Source organism: Fundulus heteroclitus, chromosome 23 (genome assembly GCF_011125445.2).
Source record: "Fundulus heteroclitus isolate FHET01 chromosome 23, MU-UCD_Fhet_4.1, whole genome shotgun sequence".
Classification (NCBI taxonomy): Eukaryota; Metazoa; Chordata; class Actinopteri; order Cyprinodontiformes; family Fundulidae; genus Fundulus; species Fundulus heteroclitus.
This window is the reverse complement of record NC_046383.1, coordinates 19,450,026-19,466,746: the sequence shown is the minus strand read 5'-3', so window position 1 is coordinate 19,466,746 and position 16,721 is coordinate 19,450,026. Positions and strand designations below refer to the sequence as shown.

Below are 16,721 nucleotides of genomic sequence, written 5' to 3'. Positions count from 1 at the left end.
TCCTTTAATGTTTTATTATCTTTTGACAGAAGCTTTTCACATTTGTTTGTATCAGAAACACCCTTCATCGGCGCATGAAAATAATTTTAAGTCTGAATCCGTTTTGGCACACAAAATTTTTACAGGAATGTTTACACCTTTTATGGGTTAAGTCGTTAGACTGGAGTAGATAAAACTGATCCGTTTCTGTTTATAAAAATATACCTACTTTATGCTTGAGGCAGCTTTATGGATTTTTATTTTCACCGTTTGTTCATTTAAAAGTAAAAGCACAAGCCTTGGGATGTTCTTTGCTCAACTCTTTACCTTTATAACTAAAACTTGGCTGCATCGGAGCGTGTTGAAACGAGCCTGATCTCAACCTGACAGCGGCGATAATCACTTGATTACCTGGGTCCTGGCCGTGTTGGTGTGTTTACCCGCCCCAGATGCCAACTTGTTCCTTTTTTTTCACCATCTACTTAAGCAAGGTTAAAGAGTGTGTCTGTGCCAGCAGAGAACCTCGGGTTTACTACTGTTACGGAGAGAGATAAGTAATGAGAATCAGTCTGACGTAAATAAAACTTATCTGTGCCATCAGCCTATACATTAACCATAGAGCCCTGATCTGCAAGGAGATATTATAATAGGCGGTAACTCAATCCTTCAGCTCTAAATTACCGCCCCAGCTCCTCGTTCCTGTTGTCAGAGGGCAGTTTCGTCGCAGATCCGTGGAGATGCACTGCAAAAACAGAACCTAAAATAAGTAAAATGTTCTTAAAGTTAGTGTATTTGTCCTTGATTTGAGCAGGTAAATAAGATGATTTGCCAATGGAATAAGATTTTTGCACTTAAAATAGGAACAATTCATCTCCATCATCTTATGTCAAGTGCAGGATGTCTAATTATCTTATTTTAGGGGTCAAAATACTCATTCCATTGGCAAATAATCTTATTTAACGGCTCAAATCAAGGACAAATACACTAACTTTAAGAACATTTTACTTATTTTTAGATCCGTTTTTGCAGTGTGCGTGTCTTTCCTCTGGAATGTGTCCCTGACCCTTTTATTAATAGTCAATGAGGAAGGAGTCTAAAGTGATCTATGGAAACCTTTCGTTCGGAACTGGAGAGCTATACGTTATCCGCGTTTAAAGCAGGTTAACAGGAGGTGATGCCTGAGGGTAAAATAGGGAGAAAAAGTGAGATCTGAGCTGTCCAACACTTTCCATCTGAGCACTTTATTTATGGGAACCCGATGCTTTTAGGGGAATTAGTTCCTTTTGGGCCAACGACACGAAGCTATTCGCAGCTCTCCGGGAGAGGCGAAAAAGCAGAATAATATGTTTACATGGCTGCGTGAGCGCCCCGGCTAAAAATAGAGCTAGGTGCTGACATGTCTACCTGTGTGTGTGTGTGTGTGTGTGAGCTCAGCCATGCTCGACGGATGGGATTATACATGCAGGAGCAAAGCGGAGGTGATGCTCTTCCACTAAAAGCAAGCTTTTCATCATCGCACCGCAGCTGAGGTTGTTGCATCCCTCCATCCACCTCTTACAGAATGAATGAATGGGTGGGGGGGGGGTGGTGGATGAAAATAAGAATCCCGTTTGGGTTACAATATGCAAGGAGATGCAGGGAGAGGATTAGAGGAAATGATTGGCGGAGATAAAGAGGCAAAGGAAGGCAGAGAGAGGAGGAAAGCGTGTGCTCCGATGGCAGGAGGAGAGTGTTGTTTACCTGTGATGAAGGTGAAAAGGTGGAAAAAACGAGGGAGGAAGGGAGGGAGAGACAGAGGTCGACATTTCAGAGGTAGATAACACAAGGAAGGTAAAGTTCAGGAGGTATCGAGTGTCACTTAAAGGATCAGGAGATAGCCATCGGGGGCAGAGGGGCAGGAACTCAATCCCAGGGTCAAGACAACTGATGTTAATAAAACCTCCTCACCTGAGCACACCAGGAGGCAGATATGGACAGAAGCGTGAGGAAAGCAGGCAGGGGGGACCACAAGGAAGTAAACGGCAGATGACAGGGAGAGCTTGGCTCTATTTTTTTTCCCCCTCTGTTTTTTTTTTTTTTATCCACGTCTTATCTGCTTTGAAAGTGGAAAATGGCTGAAACGTTTTCTTGAAGCGCAATCCGACAAACCCAGCCTCACTTAGCAGAGTTTTGTGGATTTTTCTCTTTGTTTTTTTTGTCCTTTTTCAAAGCAAGCTCAAGTAAAAATCGAGCAGACGTGGAGTAGAGGAGAGGAGTGAAGGGAAGAGAAGAGAAAGGGCGAGGGAGGGGGAGGAAGGAGAGAGCGTGGTGTCTGTGCGGCTGAGCCTGTGGCAGCGAGATGTTCATGCTCATTCGAGAGCCGTCCGCCGGAGGAGGCGGTGCTGGAGCGATGAGCGCGCCACAGGAGAGGAGCGCAAAGCAGGTCTGTGTGTGTGTGTGTTTGTGTGTGTGTGTGTGTGTGTGTGTGTGTGTGTGTGTGTGTGTGTGTGTGTGTGTGTGTGTGTGTGTGTGTGTGTGTGTGTGTGTGTGTGTGTGTGTGTGTGTGTGCTGCTCTCTTCTCTGCCAGTGGGAAAAATCAGCTTTCTCTTTGGCTTTTAATGTGACTTAGATAACAAACTTACCTATTACAGACTTTCCAGGATTTCCATTTTTCTTTCTCCAAATAGATTCTAAATCTGGTAGACTTTTTCAAATGATTTTAGTGTAAATATGAACATGAATATGAACGTGTATGCAGAATAAATGTTGATGTCTTTAGCCTGAAACTGTTGTTGTTTTTACATGAACTAAGCCAGAAAATGGGGCAATTTAAAGTGTTGGCCTGGAGATAAACATTTTAAAGACCCACAGGGTTTGAACTGTTTTGCATTCATGTTGTTGTTTTTTTTATTTTGGGGGGGATGCATGTTTTGAGATTATATGTTTTGTACCTTTTGTTCTGGCCAGGGTTTGTCTTATTTTTTTGGTTATATTCTTTCATATTATATTATATCCATTTCATATTTATATATTTCACATTCGTTCTGCATATTCCTGTTATGCAGTCCAGTCAACCAGTCATATTCAGCCAGGCATTTATTGTTCTTGTCAATCTAGTTAATCTAGTTTGAAATGTAAAAGACATCCATAGTGCATCCTAGGTTCTTTTTTATTTTATTTTAATTAATCTCTTTTGAAACAATACTGCAAAAGATTTACCAAATGAGTTGCCTGCTTTCCTGTGAATTGACTCAAGTCTGCACCTTCGTTTTGCGGCCAGAGAAATAAAAATGCTTAAACATATTCTTTGCTTAACCCCACTCAGGTACAGGCTGCCATTAAGAGGAAGATGGAGAGGCAGAGGAGGCGCAGCATCGAGCAGGGGACGCTCGCCGCGGAGGGTCAGGCCGCGACCCATTTGCCTCCGCAGCGTCAGAAGACCAGGCAGCCCCCACAGACGACGGCGGCAGAGGCGGCTGAGGACAGCGAGGCTCTGGAGGAACAGCTGGAGGAGATGTTGGAGGGACCTCGGCGGAGCACGAGGGAGAAAGAGCCGGAGGAGGAGCCCGTGGACCTGCTGCCTATGGTAAACTCTGTGTTTGGACAGGTAGGTCCGGACGGCATCGGTGTGCTTGTGTGAACTCCTGATCCCTGAAGCGTGGCTCTGTGTGTATTCTATCGCGTTTCACCTGCATCAGGTTCTTCAGCTCATCAAATGTCTCTCCTTTAGCTTGATTGAAACTCAACGCCTGCAATTCAAGTTTAAAACCCAACATGACCCGGGTTTGTTCCTGACCTCTGATCCCACAGGCCAGAAGTTTTCAAAGCCACAACTAAACAAATGTTGTTTTATTTCAGTGGCGGCTCTAGACCAAATTTACCAGGGGCGCCAAGGTGGGGCCAGTGTTTTTTCACAGGGGCACAGAACAAAAAAATGAAACAATAAAATGGCAATATTTAACTGTGTAATAATATTAAGTGAGGCACTTGTGGCTCTGGAACTGCAGATTTCAGACCCCTGATCTAGCAGTTGAAAACTTTGGTCCCAGCTCAATACAGCTAAAGCTAAACGTGAAACATCTTAATTTTTATATCCTTCTTAGAGTAAAACTGTATAAGTAAAAAATAAAATTGGTCAAAGTGACCAACCAGTTATGGTTTCTTTGCCATTGCAAGTAATTATTAGAAGTGTATTTAATGTTATGTCTTTAGTACAGGGGCCATAACAGGGGCCAGGACCATTTCTACAGGTGCACGGGCCCCTGTTGGCCCCTGTCTAGAACCGCCCCTGTTTTATTTAAGCCTAAAAAAAAAGCCTCAAAAAAAAAAAAAAAACCTATTATGGAAACGTTGGGATGTAACAAGCAGAACTGAAGCTAAGGATCTAATCTCCTTAAGGTCGGTGAGCATCAGTAACGTGTAATCTGTAACAGATACGGCTATTATCGTGATCTGAGCAGCTCGTTGTCTCTGGTGTCGTCTTATACGCTCAGTATCGCATCACATCCCATCACTCAGACGGTCCAAAGGCGACACAAGAGACGAGAGGATAACGGCCGGCATCAGTCTCACCGCTCGGTCAAATTACCACGGTGTGGGAAAGTGTGTGAGGATGACACTAAGCTGAAGTTAAACTCGTCCCCCTGGCGCTGACCTGAGCTCACCCCCTGAGTCATTTCTCCCCGTTGGTGAAGACGGAGTCAACTCTGAGCGGGGCCGAGGTTAGCAGCAGGTAGTTGTGTGCATGAGGCAAGAGGGGGGACAAAAAAAAAGTGGTATGAGCTGGTGATGCAAGTGATCCAAAAAAAGACGAAATCTGCTGAGTGAGTGGGAGAGAGAAGTCAGGGAAGTCTGGAGAGAAGAGAACGGAGCGAAGATTGGATCAGTCGGCGCTTTATTACACGAAAGCTTAGGTTCAGCAGAGAGGACAACCACAGACCCTCGGCCCCCGCATAATGAAGCCAAGGGAAGCAGATGGCTGGCAAAAAACTCATCTTCCTCTTCTTTTTTTAAAGAGAGACATCTCACCAAAAAAAAAAAAAACAGGCTTTACATTACTCCATTAATTCAAACATCTTGAACAGATAAGGTTCCCTTCAGGGAAGCAACCATAAAGAGTAAGAGTGAGTCTGTTTGTTTGTTTGAAAGGGGCCATTTTCAGATGATATCCCGTGTTGCATTTTCTCACCCTTTTATTTTGGGTTATGCAACCCACACGTAACCATGTGATCCATTTGTGCAAGTAGGTAGGGGATTGTGGTACGAGAATACACCAAGGTAGGCTTGTAGTAGAAGCAGCAGGAGGCAGGAATAGCTGTTTTGATCACATCGGATCAATATATACTAAAATTAATCTAAATTTCTATGTATATTTGAAAAAAATAAGTTCCTTGGTTCCAATCATTCCTTCCTTCATTCCTTAATTCCGTACTTCCTTCCTTGCTTCCTTCCTCTTCTAATGTTTCTTTCCCTATTTGTTGACATCACTTTAAATCAGCAGATGTACATCTAACACCAGATTGACACACACTGTGCACCAAGAACAAAACAAACGACAGAGTTGTCTTACCTCCGGACTCTCATATAACCCATGATACCTTGTCAGAGCCTTGTTCTGGTGCAGGAAACGAACCCGGCAGCTGCTGACGTGACCTTCAGTGGTGATACACTGAAACACGCATCCGAAACGTAATCAAAACACTGACCCAGAGACATAAATAAACACAGGCGCTCACCTACAGAGAGCGGCGGCAGGAGGCTCATTGTTGAGAGCAGGAGGAGAGAATCAGCCTGGTAATTAATCTGGTTGGAGAGGAGCTTCGGCTGCAGCTGTTGGTGTCGGTTCAGTCTGAAATAATTTGCATGTACTTAAAGGAAAGAAAACTCAGTCGTGCTGTGCAGGCCAGCAGGAGTTGGTGGGTGAATAAATATTTTGTGGGCCAACAATCCCCCTTATTACGGCAGCCAAATCCAAAAGGTTGGAACATTTTGAGAAATAAAAGATGAAGAATGCAATTTATCCTGGATAAAAAGGCAAGATTTACTCAATGAACTTATCTACACGATTGCATCCAAAACCTGTGCACATGGTTCAATATTAATAGTGCCTTCACACACATGCATGTTTGCACAAATCCTTGATTTATTTGCAAAAAACAACAACAAAAAAACAAAACAATATGTTCTCTTCGAATTTTTTAGACCAACACAAAATAGTGCATATGGGTAAGGAGAAAATCAACTTTAAACCTACCAAGACATGGCTATTTACTTAAACTGAAAGTCTGGGAGAGAGGAGCTTTAATTAGGGAAGTAGCTATACGGACCAAGGTAACTCTGGAGGAGCTGCAGAGACCCACAGCTCTGATGGGAGAACCTGTTGCCGGGGCAACTATTAGAGTTGTACGCCACAACCCTGTGCTTCGTAAAAGAGAGCTAAAACGAAAGGGATTGTTGAAAGTAAAAAATATGAGTCCTGTTGGTAGTTTGCCTAAATCTATGCAGGAAACAAAGCTAATTATGTAGAATTATGTAACTAAACAAAAACTAAAACTCCCTGAACACACTATACCCACACTGACACACAGTATTGGCAGCATCATGCTTTCAGTTCAATTTTCACCTCAAGTTTATTTATGTAGTGCCAGCTTACAACACAGGTCATCTCAAGGCACTTTACAAAGTCGATTCAATTGAATCATCCAGACAAAAATTGGTTAAAAAAATGTCCTATCTAAGGTAACCCAGCAGATTGCATCGAGTCTTGACAAGCAGCATTCACTCCTCCTGAAGGAGCGTAGAGCCGCAGGGACAGTCGTCTGCACTGTCCATGGCTTTGCAACAATCCCTCATTCTAAGCATGCATGAAGTGACAGTGGAGAGAAAAACTCCCCTTTAACAGGCAAAAAAAAAACCTCCAGCAGAACCAGACTGAACGGCCATCTGCCTCAACCGACTGGGGGTTAGAGAAGACAGAGACACAAAAAAGCACAGGAGCTCTGAGCCAGGAATACTTTCTTTTTCTTCTTCTTCTTTTTTTGTGTCCTGTCTGGCAATGTAGCATTAAGAACTTTTGTCTTAATGACAAAAAGAGCCCGACAGATTTTACTTTCACAAGTGGCACCTTACTGCTTTCGCCATAGTGCTCCGCTCGATTTATATAATCGAGAAGCTTTATTAGATTTTATGCTGGGACTATTTCATATTCAATGGACACTGAAACGGGAAGGAGGACACAGAAACAGGAAGGTAAAATAGGTTAACAAAAAGAGAGAAACAGCTGAAACTAAATGCTAAAAGGGAGAAAAGGTGAAACAGAAAGAGGGGAGGTAAGGGAATGAGCAATATAACATCCCCTGAGTCTGCTTCTACACCTGCAAAGAGAGATATAAAAAGAACAGTAAAACCAACCGATAAAGTAGGTACCTCCAGCCCCCCTCCCCCCATGCACCCCACCTAGAACCATCAATGTTTAAATGCAAATGGAGGCAGAGGAAGTCACCATGGGTGAGGCCTACACAATCTGTGATGGAGCAGGCAGAGGGAGGTGTCCAGGGATACTTTCTATGCTAAAGAGGGTGATGGCAAACTATCTCAATAGGTGGCTGTGTCTAGGAAAGAAACACTGAAGGGGATAAACTCCGAGCCAGTTTCCTGTGCAAGAGGATGAAAGAGAGCACATACAGTTAGTTGCAGTAAAACCTCAGCCAATAGTCAGGTCTTGGAGAGAAGGAAACAGGGATTGACTCTGAGAGACAGGGTCAGCTGTATCATCTATAAGATGAAGTTTCCCCACAGCGTCGGCTGCGCTGCTGTGGGGAAGATTTTCTTTGCCAGGAACAGAGAAGCAATCAGAGTTATCAGGCAAGATGTTATGGTCTAAATGCTGAGCTTGAGCCATTTTCCAAAGAAGAATGGGCAACAGTTTCAGTCTCCTAGAAACACAAACACTTGCAGCTGTAACTACAACAAAAAGTTTTTCCCCCCAAGTTATCGACACAGGTAGAGTTTTACTTGTAGAAAATCAAATAAAATCAAAATCCATGTATTTTCCCTCTACTCTCTAATCATTTACTATGTTGTGTTGGACAATATTGCATAAAAACTCAACGACTAACGTTAAGGTTTGAGGTGGTATGGGCCAAAATGTGTGAAAGTTCAAATGTTAAAACTATGAGACTTTTAATTGGCTGTAGGTTCAGACAGTCTGACGTTTACAGGCTCAAAGATTCTCTGCAGGAGCTACAGTGACACCTACTGGTTATTGTTGCTTATTGCAACATCTTCTCCACCCTCTGTAATTTTTTAGTTTGTCTAAAATTAATTCACCACTCACTACGTTTGGGCGATGTTCTTCTTTTTAACTCTCTTGATTATTTTTTATTAACTCTTCCCAGGAAAACAATGTTATCCGTTCGCAGATTTTGGAGGTTGAAGTAAAAGTCAGTGGAAATGCCAGCATTTGCTTTGCTCTTCACATGATTCCAGTTCCTTTAAAAACAAATAAATGTTTCGTTGTAATTCAAGTAAAATCAAACAAAGTTCAAACTTAATTTAACAAGCTCGCCTTACACAAGTGTGCGGAATCTTTGTACATAATTTCAGAAGCCTCTCAGTATAATGTGCATTTGGACAGCCCTAGCTCGTTTTTTCCTTGTTCTCTGTTCCCCCTTTTCTTGCGTTTTTAATCAGGATTAAAGCCTAAACGTTTGTGGCCTCTTAATTCTTCCTCTTAAACTCCCTTCACTAAAGTAATTTGAATCATGATGCAACGTGTGAATGATGAAGCGACTAAGAAAGGACAAAGAGAGGAGGGGTAGTTTTATGGGTGGATTAAAACCCCAGTGGGAGGAGGGAGGGATGCAGCAGTCAGTGCACAGCTGCTTTGACAGGGTTAGTTTGATTGTTGTTTGATAGGGTTGCTCATGCATGGATTTCATCCGCAAAAAATTAAGGAAAGCAAGAAAAACGAGAGGAAGGGGAGAGTTAGTTGCAGCGGGGGAAGCTTTTGATCCAAAGAGTTTTTGGTGATGGGAAACTGCACTGGACCATCTGTGAGAGACAAACTCAGGAAGGTAGGAGAGCTTGGTTCCAATTTGGTCCTGACTTTTTAAAATCTGTTCTTTTTAGTTGCTGAATTAAATATTTTTCCTCAGCAATGTGTTTATTTCATCTTTTTATGCACAGCCATATTTAAGTCCTTATATTATTGAAAAGTTAATTTATTCTAGTGACTCAATTCAGAGTGAAACACATTACATAAATTATGCAAAGACTGATGTTTTCAACCCCTTATTTTTTTGGTTAACTGTGATGATTTTAAACTTTCAGGTAATGAAAACACAACATTTTGAATAAAAAAACACATCAGACCACTTAAAATAAAATGTACTACAGTAAACAGGCTTAACGAAGACCTTGATCAATACCTGCTTAAATAAAGATTATTTAACAAAAGGCACTTGAGATCTGACAGACGAGCCTCATTGATCACACATTGAAATTTATTTGGCATGAATGTAGTTTGCATTTAGACAATGCTTCTAAATCAGGAAAACAGTGTTTAAGCCCCTTCAAAGAGGAATTAAATCATATCTCCAGTTATTTTTTTCTGTCCAAGAGGAAACTGGTAATTGCAGATATCACACAAAAACACACAATTTAACACTAACATTTAATTTAATCTTCCAGAATTTTTTTTTTGATAAAAATAGTTGTATTATCTAACAAATTTATGATTGGATTTTGTAACTATAAATTAAAAAGTAATACAATTGCATCATCACCCTTTTTCTTGTCTTTCTAAACCTGAATTGTTTAACTTTTTCCAAACGGCCTTCTTTATTCATCATATATCAGAAGTAACTCAAAATAAAGGATTCTCGTAATTTCTTTTTCCTCAAATGAGCCTTTCCCAATACAAGGTTGAATCAAACGTGTGATTTTTTAAACTTATTTTTAACTTAGCTCTTCGTTTTTGAAGACATTTGAGATAAACATATTGGGGATATGTTACAAGAAATTAAAAGGCTGTGTTATGCAAACAACTTGCCATTTTTAGCCAAAAACGTGATCATGTGCACATACTGTTTCCAGCTGACTATTTTAATGCTGGAACCTTGTTTCCTTGTGCAATACCTCTTTAAGGCCGGCACGTGTGTGCTTATCTGCAGAATCTGTTTTAATTTATAGTTGTTTTGGGTGTTGATGGTTTTGAACAGTTTCTGTTATAATTTAAATGCACAATTTGTGAAGCAGAAACATTAAGTTCTTAAATGTAAAAGCGCAGTTTCATATTGCTCCTTTTTAAGGATGTTTTAAAACAACCTATGAATAAATATTTCTTATTGTGATTGCTAGAATACAGTTTCTCAGCATGCATTGCTTTTACAAAGGGTTTACCTCTTACCGATTTTTTTTGTATCATTCCAGATCATCAAACAAAATTTTATATATAAGCTTTAGAAATGTATTTGAACCTCTTTCCAGACAGAAAGCTTTAAGTGACTTCTGATTTGTTCCCAAGTTTCTTTAGATTTGTTTAGCCCACTTCATGCTATCACACCAGTTCTCTTTAGATGCTTTCTTTCTTTCTTTCTTTCTTTCTTTCTTTCTTTCTTTCTTTCTTTCTTTCTTTCTTTCTTTCTTTCTTTCGCAGATGAGTCAGTAAATATCATTTAAAAACCTTTAGTGTCCTGTCCACTTAGACCTTCTTTGATGAATATTCAAATTTGTTTCATGATCTGAAAAAAAGAAATGTGACCACAAATTTAAAAGCACTTTAGACCAAGACAGAGATGGAGACTAATGACAAACTTGAAGCTGTTGTTGTTGTTATTTTAGACAGAATTCATAGATTAAACCCTGGTGTAGGTGTGAGTGAGCATTTCTGTGAAACAATAAAGATCTTATGCAATTCAGGCTTAAATCCCATTCGGGCTCAAGTCTAAATGTTGAGAAAACATTGGTATAACTCTTGTTGCTTTAAAGAAATAAACTGGGTGAGAGCTGTGATCTAACAGCCCGGTGTGTCTTTATAAGAAGGCCAAACGTGGGCCCCTGTGGAGCAGACTGAGGGGCCAGCGGGGTCTGCAGCAGGAGAAGGAAGAGAAGAATCAGGATATGGACGATAACGCGTTCAAGGATTCCTTCAGGGCGCTAATGAAGAACTACAAATTGCTGCACCACATCATAGGCCCAGCCTGCATCTTCCTTAAACAGGGCTTTGTTCAGACGCCCGTATGTAAACAGACACTCTGTGTCCTCCTCACTAAGCTTTTCCTATCGTGTCAGTCCGTTCTCATCCCCACATCTGGGCCCTCCATCATCCCTCCTCCCTTCATCACGCAGCCCAGGGTCAGACTACAGATCCCCCAGCAGCAGCACGTGCTCAGAGGGATTGATTACTGGCTTCAGTGGAAAATTATCGACTGGTATCTCTGAAGCGTGTCCTTTAAAAACTGGGACAGGAAAACGTGTTAGTTTCCAACTGAGACAAGTGGGCGATAAAACAAATTAGGTCTAGGTGAGAGAGCAAAAATGCTCTAAATCATCCCAATATGAAGACAGCTGTCAGATCAAATGGTCAATTAGGAGTATTTATGTCTCTGGCACTCATAATGGGTTATCATTCCTCTTAATTACCTTTCAAACATCATATTCATTTCTATGCAGTAAGTCCCTTACCCTGATCAGGATTCAAGGCAAGGACCTTCTCTCTGCAAAGCAGCAGTGCTGCAAGAAATGTGTCAATTTACCTCCCAGAAGTCATATCTGGTTATTAACCTTGTTTGTTTGGTTTTTTTATTACAAATACCGCAGTAAAAAGAGTAGTGTACAATTGTAATTAGTCACCTTTGCTCTAGTGCCACTAAAACAAAAAACAGGGCAATGTTGTTTAGAAGACACCTAATCACCCTGAACACAACATCCTCTTAGTAAAAACATGGCAGTGGCAGTATCATGCTGTGGGGTTTTCTACACCGAGCTGGTAAGAGTTAGCAGAAACGAGCTAAATAACAGGACGTTCCCAGCAGAAGAACACGTGTTTCTGCTAGGAACGTCCTGACTATAAGACTGAAAACAAAAAGACTCATAATGACGCCCAAAATGCAAGGTGGCCCAGTCAAAATCCAGACCTTAATCCAGTTGGTAATCCGGATTTGGTAATTTAGTAATTTGAGACTCCTCACCCAAACGGATTAGGTGTCGGTATCTTGTAAAGAAAACTGGGGCAATTATTTTGTCTCTAGAATATACAAAGACCCACTGCTGTGTTTTTAATCAAGGCATTTATTTTAGAGTCCTGGGAGTCAGTGGGCAGGAGGCGGGGTAAAATATCCATATTTTCAAACATTATTCAATTGAGTTCATGTAGCAGTGAGCTAGTTAATCAAAAAATAATGTCCAAACAGTTCAAATGTTGTTGTTGTTTTTTTGCAAATGAAACATTTGAATTTCCCAGTCATAAAAACGTATTTTGTGCTGTTAAATTTCATTTCACTGTGTTTAGCGTGCCGTCGTGAGCTGGTGTGTTGAGTTGACGTGTGAACATCTGGAAAACATTTTATCTTTTTTTTTTTCTATTTACCAAATAAGCTTTGAGTGCAGAAATAAATCAGTACCTGAAACTCTTTTCTCAAACAGGACAGAGAGCTGAGACCCGAGGAGCTCGAAGGTGAGACTATGGCAAATCAAGCTCAGCCTCTACCGATCATCAAAACGTTTTATAAGTATTATGACGTTTTACATTTTTGATCAGAGCTCCGCCAGGCGTTTGTGGAGTTCGACAAGAAAAAGAAGGGCTACATCAGTCACAGAGATCTAGGGGAGTGCATGAGGACTATGGGTTACATGCCCACAGAGATGGAGCTCATCGAACTGAGCCAGCAGATCTGTGAGTGCAGCGACGGCCTAAAAACTAAACATTAGAGAACAGCCGCTGTGTGAAGAGATATGTTAGACGGAGTTTACGCTGTGGATTGTTCTGCAGCAGTGATGATGTGTGAATTACCTTCTTTCAGTAGGTTTTTTTATGTGACTGTGTGTTTTTTTTGTTTTAGGTGGAGGCAAGGTGGACTTTGAGGATTTCGTGGAGCTCATGGGACCAAAGTTGCTGGAAGAGACGGCAGACATGATCGGCGTCAAAGAGCTACGAGACGCATTCAGAGAGGTTGAGATACATTTGATATTATCTTCATTTAAAACATTACGACGTAAATACGGAAGAGGATTAGGGCCACTCAAAAAAAAAAAAAAAAAGAAGCTTACACAATTCTGACTTTTTTCTCAGAATTCTGAGAGAAAAAAGTCAGAATTCTGAGAAAAAGTCAGAATTTTGAGAAAAAAGTCAGAATTCTGTCTTTAATCTCAGAATCCTGAGAAAAAAGTCAGAATTCGGAGAAAAAAGTCAGAATTGAGTAGACTTTTTTTATTTTTTTGAGTGGCCCTAATCCTCTTCCGTACATAAAGCCGCGTATAGCTCCAAGTATCTCAGAATTCTGAGATTAAAATCAGAATTCAGACTTTTTTCTCAGAATTCTGACTTTTTTCTCAGAATTCTTAGAGAAAAAAGTCAGAATTCGGAGAAAAAAAGTCAGAATTGAGTAGACTTTTTTTTTTTGAGTGGCCCTAATCCTCTTCCGTACGTAAAGCCACGTATAACTCCAAGTATCAAATGAGACAGCGAACCTTTTGCTGCTGGAATTAAACTCGCTGTTCAGCCGCTATAAAACAAAATCTGGTTGAAAATACGGGAAAAGTGGCTTCTTTCTAGACAATGTGAAAATGTGCTAACTGAGCCTAACTTTCATTGTCCATCCATCCATCTATCCATTCTCCACACGCGTTCATCCCTGCAGAGTCGCTCAGGGGCAGGCGCCCACCTTCAGCGGCTGGAAAGGTCACCAGTCCATAACACACTCACACCTACGGGCTATTTAGAGAGATTTAGAGAGAGGAGATTTAAAGAGATTGGTTAACCCAACAGTCAGTTTTGGACTGCAAAGGGAAGGCCATTGCATGCATAGGGAGAACATGCCGACTTCATGCAGAAACAGCTCAGTCTGGGAACCTGGGACTTCTTTGCTTCATTAACTTTAACTGTGTTTAAATCTGGACAAGATATGGGTTGGAAAGGTCCAGGTTTGAAGGTCTCTTTATGATCTAAATAAGGACACTCGCTAGACAACCTGGTGTAGACATGAAAAAAAAAGATGTACACAGGCAGAAACTGTTGCTCTCATCCAATATCGGGCCGTAAAGATGCCAGGTCTGGCAGAAAGACCCAAATATCCCTCTGCCATGTGAGACTCTCATGCTGATTCTGGGGGATCCCACAGCTTTTCCAGGTTATAAGGGATATATGGTCCCTCCTGTGACTTCTGGGTTTGCCCAAACTCTCTTCTCAACGAGAGGCACAGTTTGGACGCAAAAATTCAAAGTTACACTGGACGTGGGAACCTATTTCCTCTGAGCAGTTCTGTTTAGTCTGGCTTTTCAGAAATGAATGTGGTCATCCCAGGAAAAAACGGAAATGCTGAAGTTTGCATCTCCCACACAGGATACTTTGCGATCTCTTAGAATGCCTGAGATGTCATGAGATACCCATGTACTGTTGTTAATTATTTGATCTTTTTTTCATTTATAAATATGGTGCTGTGAAAAAGTGTTTTTTTTATTTTTTTTTTTTATTTTCTGCCTTCTGACCTGAAACATGTTGGGCACATGTTTCAGGTCAGAAGAAATTATTCTTTTTAAATCAGATAAATATATTATATTAGTGCTCAAATGATAATTCAAACTATTAAGGTAAGAAAGCTATCCAAACAGACCTGGCCCTGAGTGAAGATATGTTGGATCATGGATTAACCGTGATTAACCACAGTGTTTTAGTTCAATTTCACTCACCTAAACCAGTCCTGATTACTGCGATACTGTGAAATCAAGACGTTGCCGAAATAGAACCTGCTTGACGAGATAAAGTAGACTAAAAAAAATATCAAGAACAGATGAGAAAACAAAGTTATTGATATCTATCAGTCTGGAAAGAACTACAAAGTAATTTCTTGAGCTTTGAAACTCTAGAAAACCGCACTGAGAACAATCATTCACAATATCCACAAAGACATAACTGAATGTAATTGCAGGTATGTTTTTTTTTCAGTTCCCTTTCAAATATTTTGCAGGATTATTTGTCAGGACCTAAAAAGCTAAATGTTGCAGATGTGTTGCCCCCAAAGTCTTTGTAAAAACAAGCGGAGCATCAAGCATCATTTACATCACTGCTACAGGGCTGCAATACGATTAATGACGCTGTGGAAAACAGCGACTCCAGCTGCTTCCAATTAAAACTAGTACATGGCTCCTCTTTTCCGCTGTATATCAGGTTTATTGTGACATTTGTCTCCTCGTCCGTGCCCAGTTTGATTCCAACGGTGACGGTCAGATCAGTTTGACGGAGCTGCGTGAGGCCATGAAGAAGCTGATGGGAGAACAAGTGACCAACAGAGAGATCAACGAGATCCTTAAAGACGTGGACCTCAACGGGGACGGCCTGGTGGACTTCGAGGGTAAAAAAAAGCTCTTTAACGGGATTTCTTCAGCATCTATGTTCTCCTGCTCCCTTTTCATCTCATTTCTCTGTTTTTTTTTTTTCTGTCTTCTCAGAGTTTGTGCGAATGATGTCTCGCTGACCAGGCCAGCTCCTCTCCAGACGACGCAGGGAACGAGAACACAATGCTGCAGTGAACTTTATTTTTAACGTGTTGAATATATCTATTTTTCTATGAAATATAAAAACAGGAAAAAGACAAGAGGTGAAAGGAAATATACGAACAGCAGTACGATACATATCAGCTTTACAATAGAAATATTTATACGTTTCCTGTTTTTAACATATTTTTATATGTGAGTGATCTTTTTTTGAGTGTAATTATTGTAAAAAAAATAATAATAATAATATTATAATAGTGAATAAAAATACTCAGAAATGAATAACGAGAAGTCAGTACTTTACCAAGTCAAACATACAACACTCACACCTTTATTTGTAGTGATGAAACGGAAAAGAAGCATCAAATATCTGCTTGGGATGAAATAATGGTTCAAAATGTGTTAACTGAAACTCTAAAATGCGATTATATCTACTCCTTTTAGAGTCAGAACTAAAACACAAAGCTTTCATATTTAGCCCCACTACAGAAAGACAAGAAATAAAGAAAACAAAAGACTAGACGCATATTTTACAAAACGGTTTCTAACATGTTTGAGGAAAATATACTGCATTACAAAACCATCCACTGACCCACCTAAAGCATTTAATCCAGGTTTCCCTGGATTCCTGGCCATTGTGTCACGTGTGGTGCAGAGGGGATCATGGTGAGGGGCTGTTTATCTGGAGCTAGACCGAGCCCCTTTGGTTCCAGTGAAAGCAGCTCCTAACGCTTCAGCACGCCAAGACGTTTTGGACTATTTTATGCTCCGGGAATGGTTGAGATGGTGCCTCCCTGTTCAAAACGTGACTGTGCCCCAGATCACTAACCAGGTCAATGAAGATGTGGCAAGAGTGAGTTTGATGAGGAAGAACTTTACCGTCCTGCACAGGATAGCAGTTTGAGACCAGGCCTCAAACTGCTATCACCTCAGGGATGAATCAGAGCGCCTTCTCGTCCCACATCAGTGTCTAACCTCACAGATGCTGTTCTGGAAGAATGGTCAAAAATTCACAAAAACACACTCCTGACTCCTGTGGAACGCCTTCCCAG

At 40.9% G+C, this 16,721-nt stretch overlaps 1 protein-coding gene across 3 annotated transcripts; it reads left to right on the top strand.

The window, feature by feature from the left end:
* The first annotated feature begins 1,699 nt into the window (after positions 1–1,699).
* LOC105932663 (calcium-binding protein 2) lies at positions 1,700–15,906 on the top strand. 3 transcript variants are annotated; one of them, XM_012871906.3, is made up of 7 exons: positions 1,700–2,401; positions 3,284–3,565; positions 12,604–12,634; positions 12,719–12,853; positions 13,020–13,129; positions 15,380–15,527; positions 15,625–15,906. In XM_012871906.3, exons 1-7 carry the CDS (start codon positions 2,318–2,320, stop codon positions 15,648–15,650), a joined length of 816 nt encoding a protein of 271 aa, XP_012727360.3. In that variant the 5' UTR covers positions 1,700–2,317; the 3' UTR covers positions 15,651–15,906. The 3 variants fall into 3 exon arrangements, with proteins under 3 accessions (XP_012727360.3, XP_035983452.1, XP_012727362.1); XM_036127559.1 differs by lacking the exons at positions 1,700–2,401; positions 3,284–3,565 and adding exons at positions 8,542–9,032; positions 10,999–11,196 and having other exon boundaries at positions 15,625–15,650; XM_012871908.3 differs by lacking the exons at positions 1,700–2,401; positions 3,284–3,565 and adding an exon at positions 8,549–9,032 and having other exon boundaries at positions 15,625–15,650.
* Positions 15,907–16,721: the final 815 nt, after the last annotated feature.